Source organism: Nomascus leucogenys, chromosome 7b, assembly GCF_006542625.1.
Source record: "Nomascus leucogenys isolate Asia chromosome 7b, Asia_NLE_v1, whole genome shotgun sequence".
Classification (NCBI taxonomy): Eukaryota; Metazoa; Chordata; class Mammalia; order Primates; family Hylobatidae; genus Nomascus; species Nomascus leucogenys.
This window is the reverse complement of record NC_044387.1, coordinates 34,397,075-34,424,005: the sequence shown is the minus strand read 5'-3', so window position 1 is coordinate 34,424,005 and position 26,931 is coordinate 34,397,075. Positions and strand designations below refer to the sequence as shown.

The 26,931-nt window shown below is 41.9% G+C and overlaps 1 protein-coding gene and 1 non-coding gene across 2 annotated transcripts in view; both read right to left on the bottom strand.

Moving 5' to 3' along the window:
- Positions 1–7,062, bottom strand: part of ANXA5 (annexin A5) — a 28,226-nt gene extending 21,164 nt beyond the window's left edge. The window contains exons 1-2 of the mRNA XM_003271333.4: positions 6,812–7,062; positions 6,530–6,573 (exon numbers count right to left, since the gene is read on the bottom strand). Coding sequence (XP_003271381.1) covers positions 6,530–6,538 — 9 coding nt within the window. The 5' untranslated portion in view covers positions 6,539–6,573; positions 6,812–7,062. The remainder of the gene's footprint in view (positions 1–6,529; positions 6,574–6,811) is intronic.
- A 5,745-nt stretch (positions 7,063–12,807) lies between these two features.
- Positions 12,808–12,914, bottom strand: LOC115836223. Its single transcript, XR_004031189.1, has one exon. It is a non-coding gene; the product is annotated as a U6 spliceosomal RNA (small nuclear RNA).
- Positions 12,915–26,931: the final 14,017 nt, after the last annotated feature.

Below are 26,931 nucleotides of genomic sequence, written 5' to 3'. Positions count from 1 at the left end.
GAAGGAAAGGGAAGGTGACCTACAATCAGAGTGGCAGCTGGTATCTGCTGAGTGCAGCAATGCACCAGGCACCGTCCCAGAGCTTCACATAGATCATCTCAGGGAAATCCCATCTTACAGACAAAGAAACATACTGGCTCAGAAAGGTTCTAGCAAGTGAGTCACCAAATGACCTTCAAGCAAGCAAGTTGCAGAGATGGGACTTGAAGCCACAGGACCTTGGCTCCTGGGCTCTTACCCATGAAGCTACACTGCACTCCTAAAGGCAAGAAGAAAATCCAAGGAGGGTGATGACATGGAAGCTGAAGGAGACAAATGTTCCAAAAGGAAAGAAAGAGGAGGCAGTGTCCAATACCACAGCAAGTCAAGGAAGAGCTAAGAGTAAAAGGGTCCACTGGATTTGGTAACTAGGAGGTCTTTGGTGGTGTTTAACAGTCTGGCTATAGGACACTCAGGAATGAATTGAGGGAAAGACCATCTCAACGAAACAATAGTTTGCAAACCAGGCTTTTAAAAACACAGTTAAGAAAAAAAAAAAAAAAAAGGCTTGATAAGGTTTGTAGGCTATGAAGAAACTTCTGGAGAGACAGAGAGGTTAAAAACAGGAAGAGGTTAGAAACAGAAGAGACATGAGGGATTTGCCTAAAGAAAAAAGATATCTGACACCAGAGACTGAAGGAAATTAGGTGAAAGGTGAATGGAAGAAAAGCATCTTAAAAATCTCACCTACTAAGTATGAAGAAACAACTGCTGGTCCTCTTTTTGAGAGCTTTCTAGAAATTGTGAAACACTTTTGCTACATTCCATGCAATCAGAGTCACCCACCAAGAATAGCAAAGCCACGTAGCGGTATTAAGAGACCAGATGTGAATCAGAGAAATGAGTCAGAAGGGCAGAACCCTTGTTTGGACATCCTGCGCAAACCCCATCACTGCCCACACAAAACTGTCTGCAAATGTGACTTTAAATGACTCATTCAAGAGGGCTTCCCCTGTTTCCTGGAGTCCCCACACTTTACCCAGATTAATGCCAACTCTTAAGTAGGTACCGTTCCCTCACCCATTCACCCATCCTCAGTTCATCCTCAGTTCCCTTTATCTGCTACCACCAATGCCTTACGAAGAGAATTATAATATATTCTTAGATAAAACTTGGCCAAAATATACAATTCACTCTTTTAATTCTCACCTTCAAAAATATCCATTCTTTAGGTCTATAATTTTGTTGGCTTTTTTTTTTCTCTAAATGAAAAAGTTCTTTACTCACAAGGACTAGGTATGCCAAAATAAAATGAATAAAACCAACCAAACAACAAAGGAAGGGTTGCTTTTCTAGACACAGAACTTAGACATAAATAACAATTTCAAGTTTAAAGATGAGAAAGTATTCACCTGTCTGGAACATTTTAAATAAAGCCTTCCTGAAGACACAGAAAAGGACTAAACTCTCTTTGTTCTCCAGTTCCATATAATCAATATTTACTCAAATACCGCCCCCCACACCCCACCTCCAGCATTCCACATAATATTAACTAGGAGCTGGAAATCATGAAGCAAACCACAAGCTGAGCACCTGCTAAGCCACTATGCAGTGATTTTTAAGGGTGGTTCTTCTGAGGCCCAGGTTTCCAAAGACCTTGAAGCCACTCCTAAAAACAGTAAGCTGGGAAGACAATGGCCTCCCCACTCCATGTACGTACACTAGGGCCCTATCTTATGTACGTACTAGAGGCCCATTAATATTTCCTGCAATAATGGTTCCCACTAATGAGAAAATAAATTATTTTATCACTGTACTAAGAAAAAAATAAGAAGGGCATAAAAGAGGGAAATGTCAGTGTGACCTGATTATACTTTGAGCTGCAAAGCAAAATAAGTTTCAGGGAAAAAATTAGGACCTCCAAGAAGACTGAGGAGTACAAACACATCAGAGGTCAGAGACATGCTCTCAACCCCCAATCCTAACCCTTGCTCTAATCCCAACTCAGAAAAAGTGAATGATATAGTTCAAAGTGTTAAACTCGAACTGGCCTATTGCTTACTTTTGTGTAATTTCCTTTCCTTTTCAGGCTCCATCTTACTTGTTTTTGCTTCTTTCCATTTGTCTATCCATCCTACCACCTTTGACCTGTTTCTTAAAATCAAATGCAAGGGAAAAAAAACAACACTGGAGAAGAGATTAAGTTGTTTGCATCGTGGTAGAAAAGAAGGTTTTGATAACAAAGTAAAGATTTGTAAAATGATTTAAATTTTTGTTGTGTATTTCTTTAATGCTCTGTGTTTAATGTTGTTGTCTCTTTACCAGTGTAAGAATGACTTCCCTTGACAAACACCAATAAAATGGAAAGTTAAATTGTGTGCTCCTACAAGTTGCCCAAGAATAACTCCAGTGATGTCTTGAGTGAGTTAAAGTGAGCAGGTGGCATTGGCCTCCCATGAGTTCACGCTGGAGGTCAGAGGAGAGTAGGCTCTTTTACCAAATTGTTCCATTGGGCATTCCATGAATAAAACTTGAAAAGTTCTATCCCTTCCAAGACAAGGCTTGATTTCCCCACCTCACTGCAGTTTCACTCCATCATGCCAAACTCTTTTGCACCTCTAAGTATTTATTTGCTGTTGTTGCCTCTCTGTATGATGGCTTCCCTTCTTTGTCCCATACAAAGAATGCCAACTAAGTAACCTCAATTTCCCCTTCTGTGAAACAAAAATAGTAATACCTATTTCCTAAACTATGTGGACTAAATAACGCACACAAAAGACTTGGCAATGCATCTATTATATCAATAAATCTTAGATCCATTTCCCATTGCGCTCATGTTTAACAATACTTGGCACATAGTGGAAATGCAAAAGCCTCATGCATTCATGAATGCATGCATCGATGAAAAAGAGAACAGTTAAGAACTAGTGTCCAGCCAGGCGCAGTGGCTCATGCCTGTAATCCCAGCACTTTGGGAGGCCGAGGCACATGGATCACTTGAGGTTAGGAGTTCAAGACTAGCCTGGCCAACATGGCGAAACTCCGTCTCTACTAAAAATACAAAAATTAGCCAGGCGTGGTGGCACATGCCTGTAATCCCAGCTACTTGGGAGGCTGAGGCAGGAGAATCACTTGAACCCAGGAAGCAGAGGTTGCAGTGAGCTGAGATCATGCCACGGCACTCCAGCCTGGACAACAAAGCAAGACTCCATCTCGGGGGAGAAAAAAAAAAAACAAAAAACTAGTGTCCAAAGAAATGAAGCCAGGAGTATAATTCCTTGCAATTAATCAATTGATGATATGTTTACATATTATGTAAATTAACTAAACTGAAAGACTGGGTCTAAAGAAGTACTTAAAGCAAAGGTCTTAGGAGCCCCAATTTTTAAAAAACAGATGCATTTGTGAAATTTTAGAATAGTATGAAGGTTATATGAATAAAATGTATTTCAGGAATGAATCTACGCTGTAAAAGCACTGTTATATTTCTACCATTTTGAACTTCTAAGTCATTAAAAGAAGAAAGCCGGACTGCCTGTAACTAGCTTGATCACCTATGTAGGCCTTCCAAGGAGAACTATTAGATAAGGAAATCAGGGTTTGCTGAACGCCAATCAATTGCTCAGTGGCTTGCAAAGCAGCCAAGTAGTTTTGGATCTAGTGCCTTCTCAGCAGCCAAAATGAACTTAAGAGTTAAACAGATAAGGAACTGAGAGAGACCACTAGGAGTAGCACAGGCCATGAGTAAACAGGTAACCCTGATCTAAGATCCCAAAAGTGAACATTAGCTCCAGAGAGACTTGACTTTAAAAAATGAATGGCATGAAAAGATGCAATCAATATCCAGTCAGCTCCTCTGGAAGGAGCTTCATCTTATTTATTTACATTTATCCTGCTTGCTCGGCACAGGGCTTTTTAAAATTATTATAATAATTTTAAACCAACGGAAAATATTTCTGATCAAACCTTGTAACTTAAACATATACCACAGAGATAATTCTGATGTTCATGAGAACACCTGGACACAGGAAGGGGAACATCACACACCCACACCGGGACCTGTTGTGAGGTTGGGGGAGGGGGGAGGGATAGCATTAGGAGATATACCTAAAGTAAATGACGAGTTAATGGGTACAGCACACCAACATGGCACATGTATACATATGTAACAAACCTGCACGTTGTGCACACGTACCCTAGAACTTACAGTATAACAAAAAATATATATAATAAAAAAAAATAAAAAATAAACAAAAAAAAATTCTGATGTTCATGAAGCTTCTAATGAACAATTACGTAGCCTAGTTTTGCCTTCCTGACATTCTTACTGCTCAGACGCCGCACCCAACTTTAATACTAAACTTTTTCTTTTAAGACGTCGTCTCACTCTGTTGCCCAGGCTGGAGTGCAACAGTGGCACGATCTCAGCTCACTGCAACCTCCGCCTCCCGGGTTCAGGTGATTCTCCTGCCTCAGCCTCCCGAGTAGCTGGGATTACAGTTGTGCACCACCACACCAGACTAATTTTTGTGTTTTTAAAAGAGACAGGGTTTCACCATGTTGGTTAGGCTGGTCTCGAACTCCTGACCTCGTGATCCGCATGTCTCAGCCTCCCAAAGTGCTAGGATTACAGGCATGAGCCACCATGCCTGGCCAATACTAAATATTTTAACAAAATGTTTTACTTTCATGATTTCCAAAAATAGTAACAAAACTAGAGCAAAATTTAACACTCTATCTTTTTTAAAACATTACTTGTAACTTTTATGAGGAGTAAAAACTGTAGTTTTGGTAGAAAACAGTCTTGGTGTTATATTGTCATAGGGCTCAGGTACATAATTTTATATGCAAACCACCATTCTCCTAGGTTTTGTATACACACGGCCTTTATGATACTAATCATTCTTTGAAATTATTAAAATTAATGTCCACAACTGGAAAATGTGTTCACTTATACTATTTGGGTAAACAGTCTACATAATGAAAAGGAATTGATGAACCCTCAGACATCACTGGGGAACTTACAAGAGATTCAAGAAACTGCCAAATGAGCAAAGATAGAGGGAATTATTATTTGATGCTTGTTAAATCTTCATGTACATCACCACACCAGCATATCAAGATAGGAAAAATATTACTCAGGAAAGTTAATTCCACATAAAAGTATCCTTTCTATGGAGAAGAACTTAAACTAAACTTTCCACTTGAAGTAATATGAGAATTGGTTTACTGTAACATTTAAGTGCAAAAGAAGAGGTAAGAATGGGATCACTGTATGAGTTTAATAATCGACTCATCTTAATCCTCCCATTTTCACTTGGAAAGGACCAAGAAACCTTTTTCAATTTTGATAAGTCAATCTGATAAAAAGTGAACTATAAATAAGAGAGAGCATTGTTTTAGCAGTTAAAACACTTGTTTAAAAAAAACTATCTGGACTCTGACAAGCCAGTTAGATTGACAAGATCTGCGAAATCAGTTTTGGAGTTTTTAAGCCCTGATATCTTATTCACAAAAGACTGTATAACATGGTCAATATTTAAAGACGTTAAACTATCTTCTCTTTCCTACATTTTTGATAAACATTAATAACAGTAAAGAAGCCAGGCGCAGTGGGATTACAGTCCTGAGGCCGAAGAGGGAGGATCACTTGAGGCAAGGAGTTTGAGACCAGCCTGGCCAACATGGTGAAACCCCGTCTCTACTAAAAATACAAAATTAGCTGGGCGTGGTGGGGCGCCTGTAATCCCAGCTACTTGGGAAGCTGAGACACGAGAATTGCTTGAACCCGGGAGGCAGAGGTTGTAGTGGGCGAGATTACTACGTCACTGGACTCCAGCCTGGGCGACAGAGTGAGACTCCGTCTCAAACAAAAAGGAAAAAAAAAAAAAAACAGTAAAGAAAGCCTGTAGTAGATTACCAATTTTTGAAACAGTCCCAAGGCAAATTCAATTGAGAACTCGTTCCACGAGTTCATTGCTTAAGAAAAACAGCGCTTGTGTTTAATCTTTTGGATTAAAAAAAAAAAATCAGAGCCTACAACCTACAGTTTTAGTAAAACTGGGCTGAGCAACTGGAAAAAGCCAATGCTCAATCACAGTATTAAAATACAGAAAACTTGGCGGAAAAAAAATAAAGGAAGTCGCGGGGCGGGGCGGGGGGAATGCGTTCGCCTCACATGACCACGATGAGCTGTTCTTGCTCTGGTTCTAATTTGAGCTACTCTCTGGATTTTGGGGAAGGCCCACTTTTACACATTCACTCATGAAAAGGGAGCGCACACAAATCCGGCCACGTCACCAGCTGCTGCGGGCGAAGGCAGCTTGGCGGCGTCGGTGCTGGTTCCGGAGGGCGCTCAGTGGGAAGAACCGGGACACAGGAAAGGGGGCAGGGAAGCAAAGGGGGTACAAGAAAGGTGGAAGCGATGTCCCCAAAGCAGGTTCCGTTTCCTCCTAAACTTTTTGGCTTTCAGACAAATCCTAAAAAGTCCCTCGTCGTAGCATACAAAGTTGTGGGTAAATCCAGCGCAGTGCGCGGCGCACGGCCTTACCTGTGCCATGGCGACGAGTCAGGTCAGGGGAAGATGAAGTAGGACTGCAAAAGAGAAGAAACCTCGGGTTTAGCGCGCCACTCGCAACTCGCGCCCTCCCCAAGCGCAGGTCCGAGGGGACCCGGCGGCGCTCAGACAGCCCGGAGGGCCCCGCCACTGGGCCGACCCGCCCTCTCGCAGCTACCTCGACAGCTCTCGGCCAAGCGTTCGCGCGAATCCAGTGCCCGGCGACCCCGCTCCCCTCTCCAGAAGGAGCCCCCTCCCCTGGCTGCGACCACTCACCCAGACTGTGGGACCCAAGTGCCCCGAACCCCCGGGAGAGCGGCGGAGAGCCGGGCGACGGTACGCGGGGCGACGCCGAGATGCGGACGCTGAAGGATCCGGCAGCTGCGCCCAGACTGATCCAAGCAACGGAAACGCCAGCGGCCCCGCCCCGGCCCTGCCCGGCTTGGCCCGGCCCACCCCCGCCAGGGCCTCAACCGCAGGCCGGCCGCGCCAGCCAGGCCCGCCCCTGCCCGGGCCTCAGCGCGCCTGCGTGGGTCGCGGCTCTTCCCAGTCGGTCTCCCGCGGCGAGGACTGTCCCGCTAGTCTCCCGGGCCTGGGTGGGGCGCAGCCGCAGCGCTGCTGGAACCAGGAGGGGGCGCCGCTCCCCCGAGGGCCCCGGGGACCTCTGGTCCTCGCGCCGCGGGAAGGGCGTGGGGAGCTGTCCAGGCCTCGGGGTTTTGGAGGTGCTTGAGCCTCCCTGCCCTCTGTGACCGCAGGAACCGTAGCCTCACTCGGGTGCTCAACATAGCAGTGCGTGGGTGTCTTTTTGGAGGCGAGACAAAATCATCGCAGCTAAGGACAGCGCGCCTTTGTCGATGGGATAGAAAAAACGTGAAGGGAGGGCCGTTTCCCAAGTTGTTTTTGTTTCTGTTTTGTTTTGTTGTTGTTGTTTTAATGCCTGTTATTGCTTCCTAGATGGCCTCTCTTAAATGTATAGCCTTCTAGTAGCATATGTGGGGTATTTGAAAGCCTCTGCTTCCAATCAGTTTCTGTTTTCAAAACTAGCCTAGAACTTTAATATGACTTAAATTTGAGCCATGCCTCATATTGGTTCAACATAAAATATATGAGTATATGAGAGAGAGGGGGAGGGAGGGAGAATCTACAGCGTATTGTACTAGCATGGTGCTGTGTTCTGTGAAAGGGCTTTATATACAAAGCAGCCCCCAAACGCGAAGGAGCCAAGAAACCAAAGAACAAGACGGACAAATCCAGTCTGTAGGTAATAGGTGTGTTATTGGAGGATATCGTAGACAGAAGCATGGCCTTGGGCGGCGGCAAGCAGATAAATTTCTGCACTGTTACTCCCCAGACCCTGGCCTCATGTACTGTAAGGAAAGAGTAAACTGCTCTGTGCAAGACAATTAAAGGCAGCCCTCCGGAACATGTGAGAATGCTGTATGTATCATAGCCTACAATGTGGGCAATAGCATCAAGGTTGACATGTTCTTATGCTAAGGACAGTTAAAAAAAAAATCCTAGGAATCAGGAGGTATTCATGGGACTGGGGTTATTAAAGGTCAACATGGCGGATTAGCATCTAGGATATAATCACTTTTGTCTCCATATGCTGGAAAAGGAAAAGTAGAAGACACAGTGACCTTCTCAGACTTACTGGTGTGGGGAGGGAAGGTGCCAGGGCAGAGGGGGCAAGAGGACAAGTTTGCGACACTAGATGCAGTGTTCTAGACATATGCTAGAATGGGAAGTGCAAAGTGCTTCTCAACGTGGAGGTTAGGGGTAAGAGATGAGGATCTAGTCTTCTTTGAGAATGAGGAAGAATAAATTAAATGGACAGCAAATGTGGTTCTTTGTATACAACTTCTCATTCGCTTTCACGTGTGAACCACATGCCTATTCCAGCCCTGACAAAGTCACAACAGAGTGGTTGTTATCTGGAAAAGGAGGCAAAATTGCAAAATTTGTGGAGCTTGCCAACCCCATCACCCCCACCCCACTGGCAGGTTGCCTTTCCTCTGGGAGCTTCCTCTCCACCAGCCCAGCTGTCTACTCAGCCTCAGGCTCTCCCCAAGTCAGCACCTCTCCCGGGTTTTCTTTACAGGTATTAATATACCTGAAGGCAGCCCTTTTCTGAGCATCTGTCTCCGTTGCCCCAGCTTTTCTACTTTGTCTCTGCCCTGCGCCAAAAGCAGGACCCTTAATCTTGCCTAGAGCATTCTTTTTTCTCACCCACATCCACTTGAACTCAGTTTGCTTCTCTCACTTTCTACTCTCACATTAATGGAATTAAACAGGACCTCAGAGATCCTGTATTTAACAATCATTGATTTTACAGGGACATGAGACTCATCATGGGTTAGTGACTTGCTTTATGTCCTGCAGCTAAATACTGACAAAATCGATGAGTTATTGGACTCAGAGTCTTGAAGTACTCCAGTCAGCATTTCTTTCACTTCCGGTAATATCAGTTTATTCAACTCCTACTCTGGTCCAGGCACAGATCTAGGCGCTGGGGTAAACACGGTAAGTGAAACAAAGGCCCTGCCCTCATAGGTCATACATTCTGGTGGAGGAAACAAACAATAAATAAATATCTAATATGTCCTGTGTGATGTGTGGTATAAAGAAAATAAAGGCCAGGGAATGGAAATGAAGGGAACACTATTTTGCAGAGGTGATATGAAGCCATTTCTGAGAAGCCTTGAACAGAAACCTAAATTGATACAATTTAATTGTATTTGACAACGGTACACTGAGCACCTGTGCAAAGGCCATACCTAAGAATTTGCACCTTAATATTATAGATAAAGCATGTATACAAACACCACAACGAGAGACTATAAATCATGAAAGAAATGCATAGAATGCAATCAAAATGCAATTAGTTTCAGAGGAAAGAGCTAATATTTTGCCAAATGGTTGACATAGCATTTGCATAAGGCTTTTGAGAGAGGATATTTTATCAAACTATGAAGGGGATAAAGGGTGGTCTGGTTAAGTGAACTGCAAAACCAAAAGAAGGAAAGTATCTCTTTGTGTCTGTGTGATTTGAACTGTCTAAAATGGCTGGAGTGGAAGGTACAATATTAGAGTTGAGAGATGTAGAAACTAAAACACAAAGAAGCTCAGCGACTTACTTAGAATGAAGAGAGATTGCCACATAAAGATTCTGCGTTGAATTGTGTATTTAATTGATGGATTTTGAACAGCTGATGTTCTTAACTACCGAGTGATATAAATGATAGGCACTCAGGAAATCTTTTTCACTACCTCTTGTCAGCCTAATAACAGAGAGGGAGACTTTCTAAAAGAAAATGATATTTATTTGGGAATGGGCATTACAATGGGAATATGTGTGCCATATTAAACTATTTTGCATATTCAGGGAGGTAAAGGAAGGCAAAGGTTTTTCAAGGAATAAGGAAGATTAAATCATTGTTTTTGAGATAATTATCCTTGGCTACAGTAATCAATAACTAGAGTGGCACCAGTCTAATGTTGTACAGGCAGTTGCTGGGCAGATGTCTCCGCAGAAGTTCTCTCTCTCTCTCTCTCTGTGTGTGTGTGTGTGTGTGTGTGTGTGTGTGTGTGTGGTTGCAATGGCCTTTGTCCAAAGTTGTGGTTTTTGCAGTATTTTTCAATAGTTCTTGTTATCAGGCATTTATGTATTAGAACCCTCCCTTCATGGCCTTCCGCAGCCATTTGTCAGGGATTTGTCTTGTTTTTTAACACAAGTGACTCCATTTTGATAAGGACAGCTTTCACACTCTTAAAAACAAGTGTCCGTCATTCATCCCCCAATGGCCTTTATCAGTGTCCAAATGTCATTTTTAGAATCTCTGCCAGATTCGCCAGTTAACTCTTTCATCTTTCTAATTAAACTTTCTCTTCTTATACATTTAAAAATTAAAGTCCTTCTTTCTCAGTGTATTGTCTTTGTGTCGTGTTCATTATAAGTACTACATAATAATTTTGGGGAGTTTTTTATACTAGTCTTAGATATAAATAATGAGTTTCAGCTGTTTTCCATGAGACACTCAGGTCACATCAATTTTCTTTGTATTGGAGAAATATAACAAATGCCAGAGAACTAATTTACAAACACACTCTTGAAACTCTATTTATTTGTTAACTCAGGATTTTCCCTATTTCTCTCAATTATTTGGATCATTCAGGAACTAGCCAATTTATTCTAAATAAGTCACGGAGCTTCTTTGTGTTTTAGTTTCTACATCTCTCAACTGTAATATTTTGATCATATATTCATGGCGCTACTGTTTCCCTTGATTATAATGACACATAAAAGAAAATGAGTTACAGACTTTCTATAAATAAGTACAAAACAACTCTTCTTTAATTTTAGAGGAATTGGAATCTTGTTTTTTAGAAAATTATAACATTTTCAACCAGTCTACTTTAAAAATTGATTTTGTTTAATAAATATATCTGTTACAAATTATGGCAAGTTAAAGAAGAAGAAAAGATGGCAGGAGAATGAATTGCATGAAGCAGAAGAAACGAGAGAGTGGCTGAGGAGTAAGGTAGGGGCTAGATACAAAGGGAAAGGAGGAACATCATGTCTTCCAGGCAAGATCTGGAAAAAGCACACTCTCTGAAGACAGAGACAGTTGAGTTCAAATCCCTACTCTGCCTGCATACCAGGGATGTGACTTGGACAAATTATGTGATTTCTCTGATCCTTGGCTTCATTATCTAGAGTGGAGTCTAGTTTCAAATAAGTTAATTTGTGAAACTGCCTAACAAATTGTGAAAAAGGGTTGATTCCATTCCCCCATGGCTCTTTTTTCTTTCAGAAACCCTCACCATCATTCTCAGCTCCTGTTCTGATGATTAAGGGCCCACCTTCATATTAAAAGCAAAAATAACCTCCTCTGGACCCACTGCTCCACTGCAGCAGGACCTATTGCCAGCCAGTCTCTCAGAGATGGCAGGTCCAACTCTTGGGGGCCAACCTGATGCTTCCTGGTGCCATTCCCCCTTCTTCCCACCTATTCTTCCTCATCCGGAGTCTACCATCAATGGCCCCTGTCAACAAACAACTAGCCTAGACCCCCACCCTCTACCCTTCTCTCCACATGCAGGCCCTCTGATCCCTATCTGCTGGTGCCAACAACTGTAAAACCGTCACCTGGAATTTAATTCAAGTCACCTATCTGGCCTCAACTCATTCATGTCTTAAAGTCCCAGGGTGAGATTAAAGGTGGGGCTGCCTTCCTCGGTGGGCTCTGCCAAGTCTTTTTCCGCCATCATCTCTACATCCCAGCAGTGATACTGGAATGTAGCTTTATTCTAGTGGCTCCCCATTCTTGCTCTTTAGATTTAAAGTGGTTGTAGTGTCCCTGGAGAAAATAGGTCTCTTAGTGTATTCAGGCTGCCATAACAAAATTGCACGAAGTAAGTAGCTTATAAACAACAGAAATGTGTTTATCACAGTCTGAAGCCTGGAAAGTCCAAGATCAAGCTTCCACAGATTTGGGGTCAGGTGAGGGCTTGCTTCCTCATAGACAGCCATCTTTACTGTAACCTCACATGGCAGAAGAGACTAGCTAGCTCTCTGGGGTCTCTTTTTTAATGGCACTCTTAGTCCCTTTTCTGCTGCAATAAAAATACCACATATTGGGTAATTTATAAAGAACAGAAGTTTATTTGGCTCACAGTTCTGGAGACGGGGAAGTCCAAGAGCATGGCACCAGCATTTGGTGAGGGCCTTCATGCTATATCATCCTGTGGAGGAAGGCAGAAGGTAGAAGGGAAACCAAGCACTTGAGACCAAGAGAAAGGGGACCAAATTCATCCTTTTTATCAGGAACTGACTCCCGAAATAACTAACCCACTCCCGTTCGAGAGGGCATAACCCTCATGACCTACTCACCTCTTAAAGGCCCACCTCTCAACACTGTTGCATTGAGGATTAAGTCTCTAACACATGGACATTTGAGGGCACGTTCAAACCATAGCAGGCACTAATCTTAATCATGAAGTGGAGTTCCCATGACCTAATCATCTCCCAAAGGCCCTACCCCTAATGCCATCACCTTAGAGGTGAGGATTTCAACATATCCATTTGAGAGGGACACATTCAGACATAGCGACAGGTCCAGGTATCTTTCAGAAACTCATCCTGAGTTAACAGTGCTAACTATCCCCTTATTGAGATCCATGTGCTCACCAAGAAATTAAAAGCGGAGACTCCTCAGGAGATTTTCAGTTTTAGATGTCTTTCCATTTTTTTTTTTATTTTATTATTATTAAAAAATATGGAACGATTCATGAATTTGTATGTCATCCTTTTGCAGGGGCCATGCTAATCTTCTCTGTATCCTTCCAATTTTAGTGTATGTTCTGCCGAAGCGAGCACTCCATTGTTTTTATTCAAAACATTTGTATTTATCCAGTAAAATGTAAATCAACTTTCCTAGCAGGACACTGGAATGTAGATCTTGGGTAATTAGAATATCTCATAGGAATCTTTCATGCAGAATCTTTAGGTGTGATTGAGATTCTCAACACTACTAGTAAAAGAAGCAGTAAAGGCTGGGCACGGTGGCTCACATCCGTAATCCCAGCACTTTGGGAGGCCGAGGCAAGTGGATCACTTGAGCTCAGCAATTCAAGACCATCCTGGGCAACATGGCAAAACCCCATCCCTACAAAAAATACAAAAATTAGGGGGGTGTAGTGGCACACACCTGAAGTCCCAGCTAGCTACTTGGGAGGCTGAGGTAGGAGGATCACTTGAACCCAGGAGGTAAAGGCTACAGTGAGCTGAGTTTGCTCCACTGCATTCAAGCATGGGAGATAGAGACCCTGTCTCAAAAAAATAAAATAAAATAAAAGAGAAAGAGAGAAGAAGAAGAAGCAATAAAAATATTAAGCATGCTTATAAAAGGACAAGCATCCTGTGTCTCTTGTTTATTGCTGAATCCCCAACACCTAGCACAGTGCACATATTAATACATTAACTCATCCATTCAAAACATTTCATGAGCACCAGGCCAGGCATGGTGGCTCACACCTATACTCCCAGCACTTTGGGAGGCTGAGGCAGGCGGATCATCTGAGGTCAGGAGTTCGGGACCAGCCTGGCCAACATGATAAAACCCCGTCTCTACTAAAAATGCAAAAATTAGTCAGGTGTGGTGGTGCACGCCTGTAATCCCAGCTACTCGGGGGCTGAGGCAGGAGAACCACTTGAACCCAGGAGGTGGAGGTTGTAGTGAGCCGAGATTGTGCCACCACTGCACTCCAGCCTGGGAGATAGAGCAAGACTCCATCTCAAAAACAAAACAAAACAAGACAAAAAAACTCATGAGCGCTAAGTAACTGCTCATGAAATGTTTTGAATGGATGAGTGAATGTATGTATGAATGCATTGAATGCATTATAGTATAGGGTTATTGGGTTTTTTAAAAGAAGGTTCCTATTAACTGCAAACTACTTATATTAAGAAGGCTATGAAATGAGATATGAAAAAGAGTTAAAAGGAAATTTTATAAGAGAGAACTTTGCCAGGGGAATAAATGTATTCTCAGACAGCATTCTGAATTCCAAAAAGAACTCATCCGTGGTTAGGTTAAGTTTTATTTTATGATTTTAACTAGTGTATGACCTTGGACAATGATTTGATTTTTCTTTATTTGGAATGTTGGTTACATGTGCTGACTTGTTTAATGCCTAAAAATAACAAGAAGATGAGTTTAAATTTCTCACCCCTTTTTTTTCTTCCAAAAGCTCTCACCACTAAATCCCACCTTCATTTTCCTTGCTGATGATTCAGTCCCCATCCATCCCACTCAAAATCTAAAATTAGCCAGGATCAGTGGCTTGTGCCTGTAATCCCAGAAACTCGGGAGGCTGAGGCTAGGAGGGTCACTTGAGCCCAAGAGGTCGAGGCCAGCCTGGGCAACATAGGGAGACCCTGTTCATGAAAAATAAAATAAAAATTTTAAAAATCAGTCAGGCGTGGTGGTAGATGCCTGTAGCCCTAGCTACCTGGGAGGCTGAGGCAGGAAGATCGCCTGAGCCCAAGAGTTCAAGGCTGCAGTGAGCTGTGATTGCCACTGCAGTTCAGCCTAGGTGACAGAGCAAGACCCCACCTCAAAAAAAAAAAAAAAATTATGGGCCGGGCGCAGTGGCTCATGCCCACCCTCAGCACTCCTGTTTCTCAGGCCTTCAAACCTAAACTGGAATCCACACATAATCAGCTCTCAGGCTCTCAGGCTCAGGCCTCAGAATTTTACTGTCAGCTCCCTGGGTCTTCAGCTCACAGACGGTAGACTGTGGGAATTCTTAGTCTCTATAATCGTGAGAGCAATTCCTTATAATATACCTCATTATGTATATATCTCCATATCCTATTGCTTCTGTTATTCTGGAGAACCCAAACTTTAGTATTCTAAAGAAAAAAAAACTTTTTTCTACTCATGCAACACTTATGACACCAAATGTGTGGAGTTTATCCTCACATTTAGCAATTCTCCAACTCTCCAGCCACAAACTGGATGTCCTACAAGTAAACTATGACACTAACAACCTGGAGTTAATGCATACCCCACAAGACTGCTGCCCCACCTTCAGATGCCTGTCACACGTACCAAGTTGTCACCTGTAGTATAAATTAGGACTTCCCACAAGCTACTCTTCGGGTTTGGTAATTCGCTATAATGGCTCACAAGACTCTGGAAAACATTTACTTACTTTTACTAGTTTATTATAAAGGATGTTGCCAAGGATGCAGATGAAAATGTACATAGGGCAAGGCATGGGGGTGGGGCACAGGGCTTCCAGGCCCTCTCCAGGCATGGCACCCTTGCAGCAACTCCATTTGTTCAGCAACCCAGGAGCTCTTCACAGCCTGTTGTTTATGATTGTTATGGAGGCTTCATTAAATAGGCATGATTGATTGAATCATGGGCAATTGGTTATTGAACTCAATCTCTAGCCCCTCTCTCCTCCTCATAGGAGGGGTGTGGGGATCAAAGTTCCAACCCTTTAATCACATAGTTGGTTCCTATGGCAACTATCCCCCATCCTCTAAGAGCTACCTCCTTAGCACAAACTCAGGTATGGTTGGAAGGGGCTTATGAATAACAAAAGATGCTCCTCTCACCCCTACCTACCACCCAGAAAATCCCAAAGGTTTTAGGAGGTCTGTGCCAGGAACCAGGAACAAAAACCAAATATACGTTTTTTTATTCTATCACAATATCACAAATATGCTGATGTAGATGTTAGAAGCCACAAACACAAGTATACAAGAAAGGCCTGCACAGATGGGTACATATGTGTGGCGTTGTGTGAGTGTCCATCCTAGAAGTCGGCCTCACAGGCATCAATGCATGTGATGGGGAGAACCTAGCCTTGAGAGTCAGGAAGTCTGCATTCTAGTCTCGGAACTGCCAAGAATTTGCACCGTGAGCTTAGATACAACACACTAACCTCTCCTGACCTGTTTTCATATTCGTAACTGAAGAGGTTCAACTATGACCCCAAGATTTTTTCAATTCTAAAGTGTCAGAGATTCTGGGATAGCCTAGCATCACCATTCATATATATATTATATATATAAATATATATATAATATATGCATATATATTATATATATATATATATATTTTTTTTTTTTTTTTGAGACAGAGCCTTGCTCTGTCGCCCAGGCTGGAGTGCAGTGGCATGATCTCAGCTCACTGCAACCTCTGCCTCCTGGGTTCATGCCATTCTTGTGCCTCAGCCTCCCGAGTAGCTGGAACTACAGGCGCTCGCCACCACGCCTGGCTAATTTTTTTGTATTTTTAGTAGAGACGGGGTTTCACCATGTTAGCCAGGATGGTCTTGATCTCCTGACCTCATGATCTGCCCGCCTTGGCCTCCCAAAGTGCTGGGATTGCAGGCATGAGCCACCGCGCCCAGCCACCATTCATATATATTTTCTCTGCATTAACCACAGTGCAAGTTTTCCCCTTCATGCAAACTTATTTGAGTGAGGTGAAATGCGGGCTAAGGGAAGAGGGAAACAGAGAGAAGGCATCTTGTCTGAGAAAGGAGATGAAGACTCCCCTTCTAAAGGATGGTGAAGGGAATTGGGTAACAGTCACTCTCTCGCACCCTGGACACTGCCATTCCCACTTTGATTCCTCCTGTCCTCCATGTTTTCTCATTATCCAACCACATCAGCAATAATTACTCCTTGACGTCATCCAAACCAGCAGCCCCTCTTTTTCCACCCAGCCTACCACTCTTTCTCCTGCTTTCAGTTTCTTCTCTGTCCAACATATGGCCTCAACACTGAATGCTTTAATTTACCATGTTGTCATTGTCCTCATCCTCCTCACTCCAGTCAGCTCTCGTCACACCCCTGCTGACTCATACCCCACCATCACCCGCCCATGAGTGCTGGCTACTGAGTGCAACCACATCATACCACAGACTGGCCTTATGACAGATTTGAGGTCATGATCAAGAAAACCAGAGCCAGGCAGAAGTTAAAGTGATGAAAACAAATTTTATTCAAGACTATTGCAATAGGGAAAGCGGGACCTCAGTGTAGAACTGCGCTCCATTCTGAATGCATCAGTGATAAGTGCGGATGTATAGTCAGGGAGTAGGGCATTGGTGGATAGAAAATTGCTATGAGGATACATCAAGGCTGGGGGAATTCTGGCTGAACCAATCTAACAGAATTCCTGCTGAAGGCAGGCCGAGGTGATTAGAGACCAACAATGGTGAGGAAAGAGTTTTGATTAGATATCAAGGATGATTAAGTATCGAGGGTGGGGGATTCTTACTAAACTGCCTTGGCAGTGTTACTTACGAAAACTGGACTTTACAAAGAAGTGCACACGTGGGCCTAGGAGAACTTTCGAAAGCCTAACTAAAGTTCGGCCAAGCAAAGAATCTTTGTCAGTCATCAGCATTTCTTATCCAGTCTTTATTCAGTATGTTCCTGCTCAGCTCTTTCCCCATGCCTCATGACGTTAGTTTTAACCTTTCATGGTTGTTATCCTTCAGATCCCAGCCCTCACCTTTTCCCCCAGCAGGTGGCCTTAACTCTGACTCAACGTACTTGCCCCTGTTTTTCATCTGACACCTACAAACTCATCTTTGTCCACACTCATTCTTACCTCCTTCTTTCTTGCTCAAAGGGTGAGAGGCCCCTCTTCCTGCCTAAGGTTTAGTGTTTATCCTCCAAGATTATGATTTTTGTTTTTCTTTTGAAACAGACTGGAGTGCAGTGACGCCATTTCAGCTCACTGCAACCTCCACCTCCCAGGTTCAAGTGAGCCTCCCTTCTCAGCCTCCCAAGTAGCTGAGACTACAAGTGTGTACCACCACACCCAGCTGATTTTTTTGTATTTTTTTGTAGAAACAGAGTTTTGCCACATTGCCCAGGCTGGTCTTGAGCTCCTGAACTCAAGCAATCCGCCCACCTCAGCCTCCCAAACTGCTCAGATTACAGGTGTGAGCCACCATGCCTAGCCCAGGATTTTGATCTTGATCTCACATGTATTTAAAACTTTTCTGTCCACTAGCTTCTTCCTTTCAGCCCAAATTAGCAAACCTGTTTAAGCCAGGACCCTTTTAGCCACAAGTGAAAGGAATCCAAATCAAGCTAGCTTAGGTATAAAGTGTGTCAAGCAAGATCCTTAATGATAAGCAGCAGAACCCATTCTATTTCAGCAAAAAAATTATTAAAGGACTATAGGTAGCTCATACAATTTCTGAAAGGATCAGAAAATCTGGCTTGGTGGCCATGTAGGCTAGACAATGCCCAAATCACACTGCCACCCTCTCCAGTGAAAAGGCCACCACTACTGGCACCACTGATGGGGCATCCCCACATTAAGTTCACAGAAATTTTAAAAACCAACAACAGAAATAAAGAAAAATTGTGAAGGGAATTGTGATGACCTGCTCAGAGCTCTCTGTCTCATGTTCCTTTCTCATAGGCCAGTGACCAGCTTTCTGCTTGTGGCAAGAATACAGCCATAGTTAGCTCAGTCTTTCATTCCACTAGCTCCACAAAAGCCGTCTTTCCAAAGCTCAACTTCAAAAAATCAGATTGAAGTAGCAAGGTCACAGACCCCAGTGGCAGCCCCCACCCACATGATCTAGTGGAACATCTCCTGGAAAAATTTTTCATAAGTAGTCTGGATCTGCTAAAAATCTATTAATTTGAAGTATGAAGTAAAATGAAGCATTTCCTGCCTCTGTAAATCAGTGTTTCTCAACCATGGCACTATTGACATATTGACCTGGATAATTATTTGTTGGGGAATAGGGGGTAGGGTAAGGGTAGCTTTCCTGTCCATTGCAGGATGTTTAACAGCATCTTCAGCCTCTACTCACTATTCACCATTAGTACCCTCCCTCTCCAGTTGTGACAAACAAAAGTGTCTTCCAACATTGCCCAATGTACTCTGCTAAGCAAAATCACCTGCATCTGAGAACCATGTCACCCAGCCTGCAGTGGCCTGACCATAGCAAACCACACTTCCAAACCCCCATCTCCAGCTCAGTCCTCTCTCCTGAGCTCTAGGCTGATATATCTACCTGCTTGCTACTCATGTCTCAACCAAGATATCCCATAGCTAACTCAAACATGCCCAAACCTAACTCATCATTTTTCCTCCAAGACTAGCTTTTTCCCCACAGTTCCTGTCCTGGTTGAAGATATCACTGTTGATCAGTCATCCATACCAGAATCTTGGCAGTATTCTGGATCCTTCATCTTTCTTCACCTCTCCCTCTCCCATCAGCACATCTAAAGAAGTAGATTCTGGCCGGGCGTGGTGGCTCACGCCTGTAATCCAGCACTTTGGGAGGCCGAGGCGGGCGGATCACGAGGTCAGCAGATCAAAACCATCCTGGCTAACACAGTGAAACCCAGTCTCTACTAAAAATACAAAAAATCAGCCGGGCGCGGTAGCGGGCCCCTGTAGTCCCAGCTACTCCGGAGGCTGAGGCGGGAGAATGGCAAGAACCCGGGAGGCGGAGCTTGCGGTGAGCCGAGATCGCGCCACTGCACTCCAGCCTGGGCGACAGAGTCAGACTCTGTCTCAAAAAAAAAAAGTAGATTCTAACAACACCTTTCTTAGCTTGTATTAGCCTCCTCCTACCCAACTGTAAGTTTCCTGCAAGTTTTCTGCTGGGCTCTTAATTTCTCCTCTCTCTCTAATTTACTTTCCAAATTGCTTTAAGATTTACTTTTTTCTAAATGCAAATATGACCACGTCGTTCCATACTTCAAATTAACAGATTTTTAGCAGATCCAGATTGCTTGTGAAAAGTAGTCGAGACTCTTTAGCAAGGTGTACAATGACCTTCCTGAACTTTTCCATGTCCCTCTCTCCAACCTTACTTCACCTCTGCTTTCTTGCTGAGAAACTACATAAAAATCCCTGGTTTTGGCTGGGCACAGTGGCTCAAGCCTGTAATCCCAGCACTTTGGGAGGCTGAGGTGAGTGGATTACGAGGTCAGGAGTTCGAGACCAGCCTGGCCAACATGGTGAAACCCCGTCTCTATTAAAGATACAAAAAATTAGCTGACCGTGGTGGCACGTGCCTATAATCCCACCTACTTGGGAGGCCGGGTCAGGAGAATCTCTTGAACCCGGGAGGCAGAGGTTGCATCGAGCCGAGATCACTCCATTACACTCCAGCCTGGGCGACAAGGCGAGACTCTGTCTAAAAAAAAAAAAAAAAAAAAATTCCTGGTTTTGCATTTGCTATCTCCCCTGCCTGCTCCAACATCCTCTCCCTACCTCCTACATTCTCTTAGTTCACCTGGTGAACTCCTACTCCTGCTTCAAAACCCACTGCAACCATCTTCTCTTAATTTTTTTCTTTCTCATAAGGCTCCTCCTTGACCAGGTGTCCTAATATCTTAACTGCAAGCTGAAAACCCAGGACCACGGCCACCTGCTAGTTTGCTCTTGAATTCCTGTCCCACAGAAATTGTGAGATTTAAAAAAAAAAAAAAAAAAAGAAGTTTACTGTTTTAAGCCACCAAATCTGAGATGATTTGCTACAGAACAATAGATGACTAATCCAAAGTTTGCTTACAGAGGTCAACATGACTGATATTCTAGACCCAAGTTTCAAGTTTAGGGTGCTCAGTGTTCCTAACTCAAGCTTCACCTGGGTTTTGAATAAAACCCATGAACTACTTTTATTTCTGTTTCATTTTGAAACACAGTAAAAATAACTACAGTAAGGAATGTTTTGAGTGGATTATCTAATTAATATTCACAAAGCATTATGCAAAGGAAGAGTTCTGAAGAAAATATTTTTACTTATTATTTAACGACTCAGGATAGGGATTGAAAGAGCATTAAAACATAGTCTCCTTTGACTTTTATCTTGAGTCTATAGGATATAAACAGAGAATCTAACTCCAATTTTTTAGATAATCTGCTAGGAATGTAATTTTGATTTCAGGAAGAAAACTCTCCGCTATATAGAAAACTTCTAAACCTTTCTATACAGTTTACTCATTTTAAAAATTTTTTTGTAGAAACAACTGAAATGTCCATCGAAGAAGAATAAATACATTGTGGTTTATTTATATAATGGAATGATGTCCAACAACAAAAAAGAACACAACTGCATGGAATAATCTCAAAAACGTGTTCAGCAAAAGAAGCAGGACAGAAGAAAAACCATTCTATCTGATTCCATCTACATGAAGTTCAGGAACAGGAAAACTAAGCTATGATAATAGAAATCAGAGTTAGCTGTTTTTGGGGAATGGAAGGCTTTGGGGAGTTTTGAGGGTGAGGTTGACTAAAAGGGGGAGCAACAAAACTTCCTGAGATAATGGAAAGGTTCTATATCTTGATATGGATGATGGTTACATGAGTGTATGTATTTGTCAAATTTCATCAATTATAGTTTGTTATAATTTATGTCTATTAATTAAATTAAACATTATTTATGCTTATAATTAAATTAAACTTATTGACTAAATTATGTTTATTATTTATTGTTTATAAACAATAAATTTATGTATGTATAATATAAATAAATTTATGTATGTATAATATAAATAAAATATATTATTTCAATAAATATTTATTATAAATATATAAATACTTACGTTTATTTTACCTCATGGAAATTTTGCCTTAATCTAAAAAAGACAACACGAAAAAATAGTATGTAATACTAAAATCAAATCATGTTTCTCTATTGAAAGGCAATCACTCTTTGAGAAGACATAAACAGGGCATTCAGAACATCAAATAGAAAGAGCTTCCACCATCACACAAGTGAAACAAAATCAGTATTTCCAAATATTTTTCAGAAGCTACCTTTGGGAAGAGTAAACCTCAGCTGTTGGAGCTACGATAAATACCCATTGATTCTGAGCACAAGCCCTGTCCTCTCTCCAGCTGGACTTGGTAGGAAAATCACCATCCAGCTTGCCTCACTCCTGAGCCTTTGCTCTGAACCGAGCGCACTCACAGGGCGGGGGCTGGGCCTCCCCGCTGAGGGGCGGCAGGCAAGGCAGAGCCCAGGAGATGAGGAGTAAGCGGCAGTGGGCGGGAGTCACAGCGGTCCGCGGGTGACTCAGCGTCCAGGAATCCCAGGGGGCCAGAAAGAAGATTTTGGCAAAGAAAGGAGGCCAGAGGAAAAAAAAACCACATTGACAAGGCCTCACAGCTGCCGGAGGGACAGATGTCAGCTGCTGCTGGGACAGAAGGGGAGAGATTGGCAGCCTTAGCCAAGACTGGGCAAGGCCAGGGGCCTCTGCATGACAATACGGGACAGCAACTGGGAACGAAGGAATCGCGATCTGGCCCGACGTGGGGAGAACAGAAAAAGTGAAAACGGTGGGGCCACTGAGGCAGAAGGCATCATGTGGGTAGGAAATCATTTTATAAAGAATTTGGGCATCTACCAATGAAATACAGACACCAGATTCCTCACCTGGTCTCTAGGATCGCTCTTGCCCTGCAGCTCAACATCCCTTATGACTCACCTTCTTCTCAGGATGAAGTTCGTCATCATGATCATGGTTTATGGATCCTTTATCATTTCGCCTACATCACGGAGAGAGTCCCTTCAGAGATACTGAGTTTGTTTGGAAATGCGCAGGGGATTTGCAAATCTGGGATATGCCAGCTGTGGGGCCCCATAAGTATATCCAAAGAGATTGAGGGAAAGCTTATAAAACCAAAAGAGACAAGTAGACGTAATTTGTTTTGAGGCAAAGAGAACACTGCTTACAGGGGCTTGTGGCAGGAGTTGATGCCAGTTCATTAGTGAAGATAGTGTCCGGCAAGTGTTCTTGTGCATCTGGCTAGCTAGTTTGAGAAGTCCTTGGCAAGTAAAAAAGAATGAGATCATGTCCTTTTCAGGAACACGGATGGAACTGGAAGCCATTATCCTTAGCAAACTAATGCAGGAACAGAAAACCAAAGATTGCATGTTCTCACTTATAAGTTTGGGAGCTAAATGATGAGAACTCAGACACAAAGAAGGGAACAGACACTGGAGCCTACTTGAGGATAAAGGGCAGGAGAAGGAAGAGGATCAGAAAAAATAACTATTGGGTACCAGGCTTACTACCTGGGTGACGAGATAATCTGTATAACCAACCCCCATGAATGAGTTTACCTATGTAACAAACCTTCACATGCACTCCTGAACTTAAAAAAAAAAAAGTTTAAAAAAAGTCCTTGGCAAAAGTTCTTGTTATAGGGATACGTGCATAAGACCCTCTTCAGAAAGTCTTTGAAATCATTCTTATCATAGGCATATGTGCCTGAGAACCTTCCCTTCTCAACACATCAACTCCCCTTACCTTCTTAGAGAATTATATCTCCACCACATCCTAGACCACCCCTAGTCCCAGTATGTTTCTCTCAGGTTGTAGCTTACAGGTCATTGGCTTGTTCCAAAGCCTTTCCTTACCAGCCCCCCTAATTTGGATTAGGTACTTTTCTATGGATTATCTAGCACCAAGTACCTTCTTCTATGGTACCTTCCTCTAGCTTTGCCATTGGGTATTATGGTTGCCTATTAATTTTTTAACTATGAAATATTTAAAACTATAGAAATGTAAAGGTATTTTGCTACCATTTAAACCTTGTTACAATTAAATACCTTGTTAATGAAACCAATTTTAAAAATAGAGGAATAAAATATTAAAGACAGAGAATGTTAACAGTTATTCCTGTACATATATTTATTACTTATATATCTAATCATATACAAATATAGTATTGCTTGATTTATTTTAAATTTAATACAATTAGACATGGTATGCACTATACATGCTCTTTAGCTATTTCTTTCACTCTACATTGTGTTTTGACATATTGATGAAGAAATTTAGACCACAAGAACAAATTGTAAAAGAAAAACTAATAAATTTGACTACACTAAAATGTAAAACTCTGAACATCAATATGTTACATAAATGAAGTTAAGAGTTGCAGAATGTAATTACTTCTTTTTAAAATGTATTACTCTATTAAAGATATTCATTTCATAATTTTAAAAGTCAAAAACTTTTTTACCACGTTAGCAATAAAAAAAAAAGTCTCCTGTCTTATTCCCACTAACTTCCATTCTCCAGAAGCAAAAATTTTTTAATTGTTTTAACCATTTTTTCTGGACTTGACCTCTATGTTTTAAAATAACATGATTATGTTGACATTTTAAAAATAGTATCTATCGACTCCATACCATTAAAGATAATGATGTAGCTTTCCTCTGTCTGTCTCTTTCTGTCCCTCCATCATTTCAATACTTACAGTTTCTGGTCGGAGCAGTATTCAGTGCTTACGTTACCATGATTACATAAATATAATTCATAGAAGATCCATGTTAATGCCCTCTGATTTCAGTCTCTCTCATCTATGACTTTTTTCCTTATTATTTCCACTACTTTCATTGGTTTCATGTCCTGGATGCCTACAACTTATTTGCTTCTAAACACAACCTTAAAAGAAGAATTTCTTTAATGCATTCAAATTCAACAGGCAATACACACACATGTGTGTGCACACACATAGGTATGTGTATGCATTTTCCCCTAGAGACATCCCTTGTAAAGCACTTTCTGACCTGGTGCAGTGTCTTACAGCTGTTATCCCAGCACTTTGGGAAGCAGAGAGGGGAGAATTGCTTGAGCCCAGGAGTTCAAGACCAGCCTTGGCAACATAGCAAGACCCTGTCTCTACAAAAAAAATTTAAAAATGAGCTGGGTGTGGTGGCATGCACTGATAGTCCCAGCTACTCAAGAGGCTGATGTGGGAAGATCACTTGAGCCTGGCAGGTTGAAGTTTCAGTGAGCTGTGATCATGGCACTTCTGCCTGGGCAACAAAACAAGACCCTATCTAAAAAAAATAAAAAAAATAAAAAATAAATAAATAAAAAAAGCACTCTCTTAACCTATCTGGTTGAATTGTTCTATTACCGGCCACCAGCTCTCCAGTTGGGACTTCCCATCATTGTTATTGTGGACATAGGATGAAAAAGCTATTCCCATTGGCCAGGAACTGTCCCAATTTCATGACCTACATCTGGCAATCCCTAAGGCTAAGGCAAACTGGAATAATCAGTCAACGTATCTGGACAGTTCTCTGTTTCCTAGATCCTATGTTGTATTCTTCCTGGTTTATTTCCTCAGTTTGTGGAATCCATGCTCTAATATTTTCCTGAAAAATAATAAAAAGGACATAATTTTTTTAAAAAACATGCATGTCAGAAATATTTTTAATATGTCTTCATATGTGTTAGAAAATTTGGCAAGGAATAGGAATCAAGACTTGAAGTCATTTTCCATCTGAATTTGAAAGATTTGGCTGCACTGGCTTTTGGCTTTCCCATGTGGCAGGTGAGAAGTCTGGTATCTTTCCACTTCTGGGTCTTTTGAATATCTGGGTACTTGTAGGCTCTTTTCTTTATCTCCAGGGTTCTGAAATTTCTCATGGCATGCCTTTGTGTGTTTTTGTTTTTTATGCATTATGCAGGGCACAAAGTGAGCTCTCTCCATCTATAAACTCATGACTTCTGTTCAGGAAAAATGTTTTTGCTTATTTCTGTGAAAATATCCTACCCTATCTTTTTATAATCTGTCTTTCTGGAACTCCTGCTTATTTGGGTGTTGAGCTTCTTGAACTCTACTATTTTCCTTTTCTCTTCTGTTTTTCATTTCTTTATTTTTGATTGACTTTCTGGATTTTCCCAACTTCCCTTCCAGACTTTATTCTGAAATTTTGGTTCATTCATTCAATTGTTTGTTTTTATGTTTTCTTCTGGTCCATACATAGCTGCTATTTTCTTGAAGATTCAGTTCTGTTATGACATAGGCCTTCCTTAAGTGTCTGGTGATCCTTGGCTATCTGCTTATATTTAAAACAAGGCAATAAAAAAGTGACAGGAACAGACTGACACTTATTCTTGTAAGGTGATCTGGTAAGGTTGTTTTATTGTTTGTTGTTTGTTTATTTGTTTTAGTTTTTGTTTTCTAGCTTCCCACAGAGAACTCAACCACGACTCCCACCTGAGAAGTAAGTTTGGCTGCCAATTCATTTCTTTTACTGACTTGCAACTAATCTTCCAATTTTGAGGACTACCTGCACCCCCTCTGTTAATATTTCTAAGTAGTTCTGAGATTCTATAGTTCAAAGCATCCCTCACCTCAGCTTTCTCTGGTGTGTTAAGTCAGTTTTATCACTACTCCACCTGCTTTCTAGTTTCCAAAATTCCACTGCTTCTATCTCGTCTACATAGAGGTATTTCACGTAAGTATTTCAGTTTTGTCTTTATAGCTTTGTGTACTTCATTGTCCCTTTCCTGTAATTCTGGGAGGGAGGGTCAGTGGACATATGTTCATTCAGCCATGTTTAGCCAGAAGTCGTGAAATCGCCTCTTTTTTTTGTCGGTATGTATTTCTTGTTAGATTTGAAGCTAACTGAGGTGAGGTGAAGACCATAACTAGGTCATTGTTACAGTCTAACATCTAGCATAATGCCTGGCATATGTTAGGACCTCAATAAGTAAGGTTTTATTGAATGAATACACATATAGCACAATGATATTTTTTAAATGTTAACCAGTGTCCAGCTTTGTTTTTCTCTCCAGTATTTTATTTTCCCTTTTTCAGCTAATCTATTATCGTTGTTTCAGAGAACACATAGAACAATAAAAAGCAAATTATTCTTCCATCCTGCGTTTCAAAAGCTTAAGTCTTTAGGAAAATTGAAAGGACTCATGGCATAGAGGAAATACTGAAGCAAAGCATTATGATAACATTGTGAAGCATACCAGTACTATGCCCCTAGAACTAGGAGATTGACCTGAAATAGAATCAGAGCTTAGCTCCAGGGGAGCAGCAAAGTCCTGCTGAAAAAATGGTTAGTGT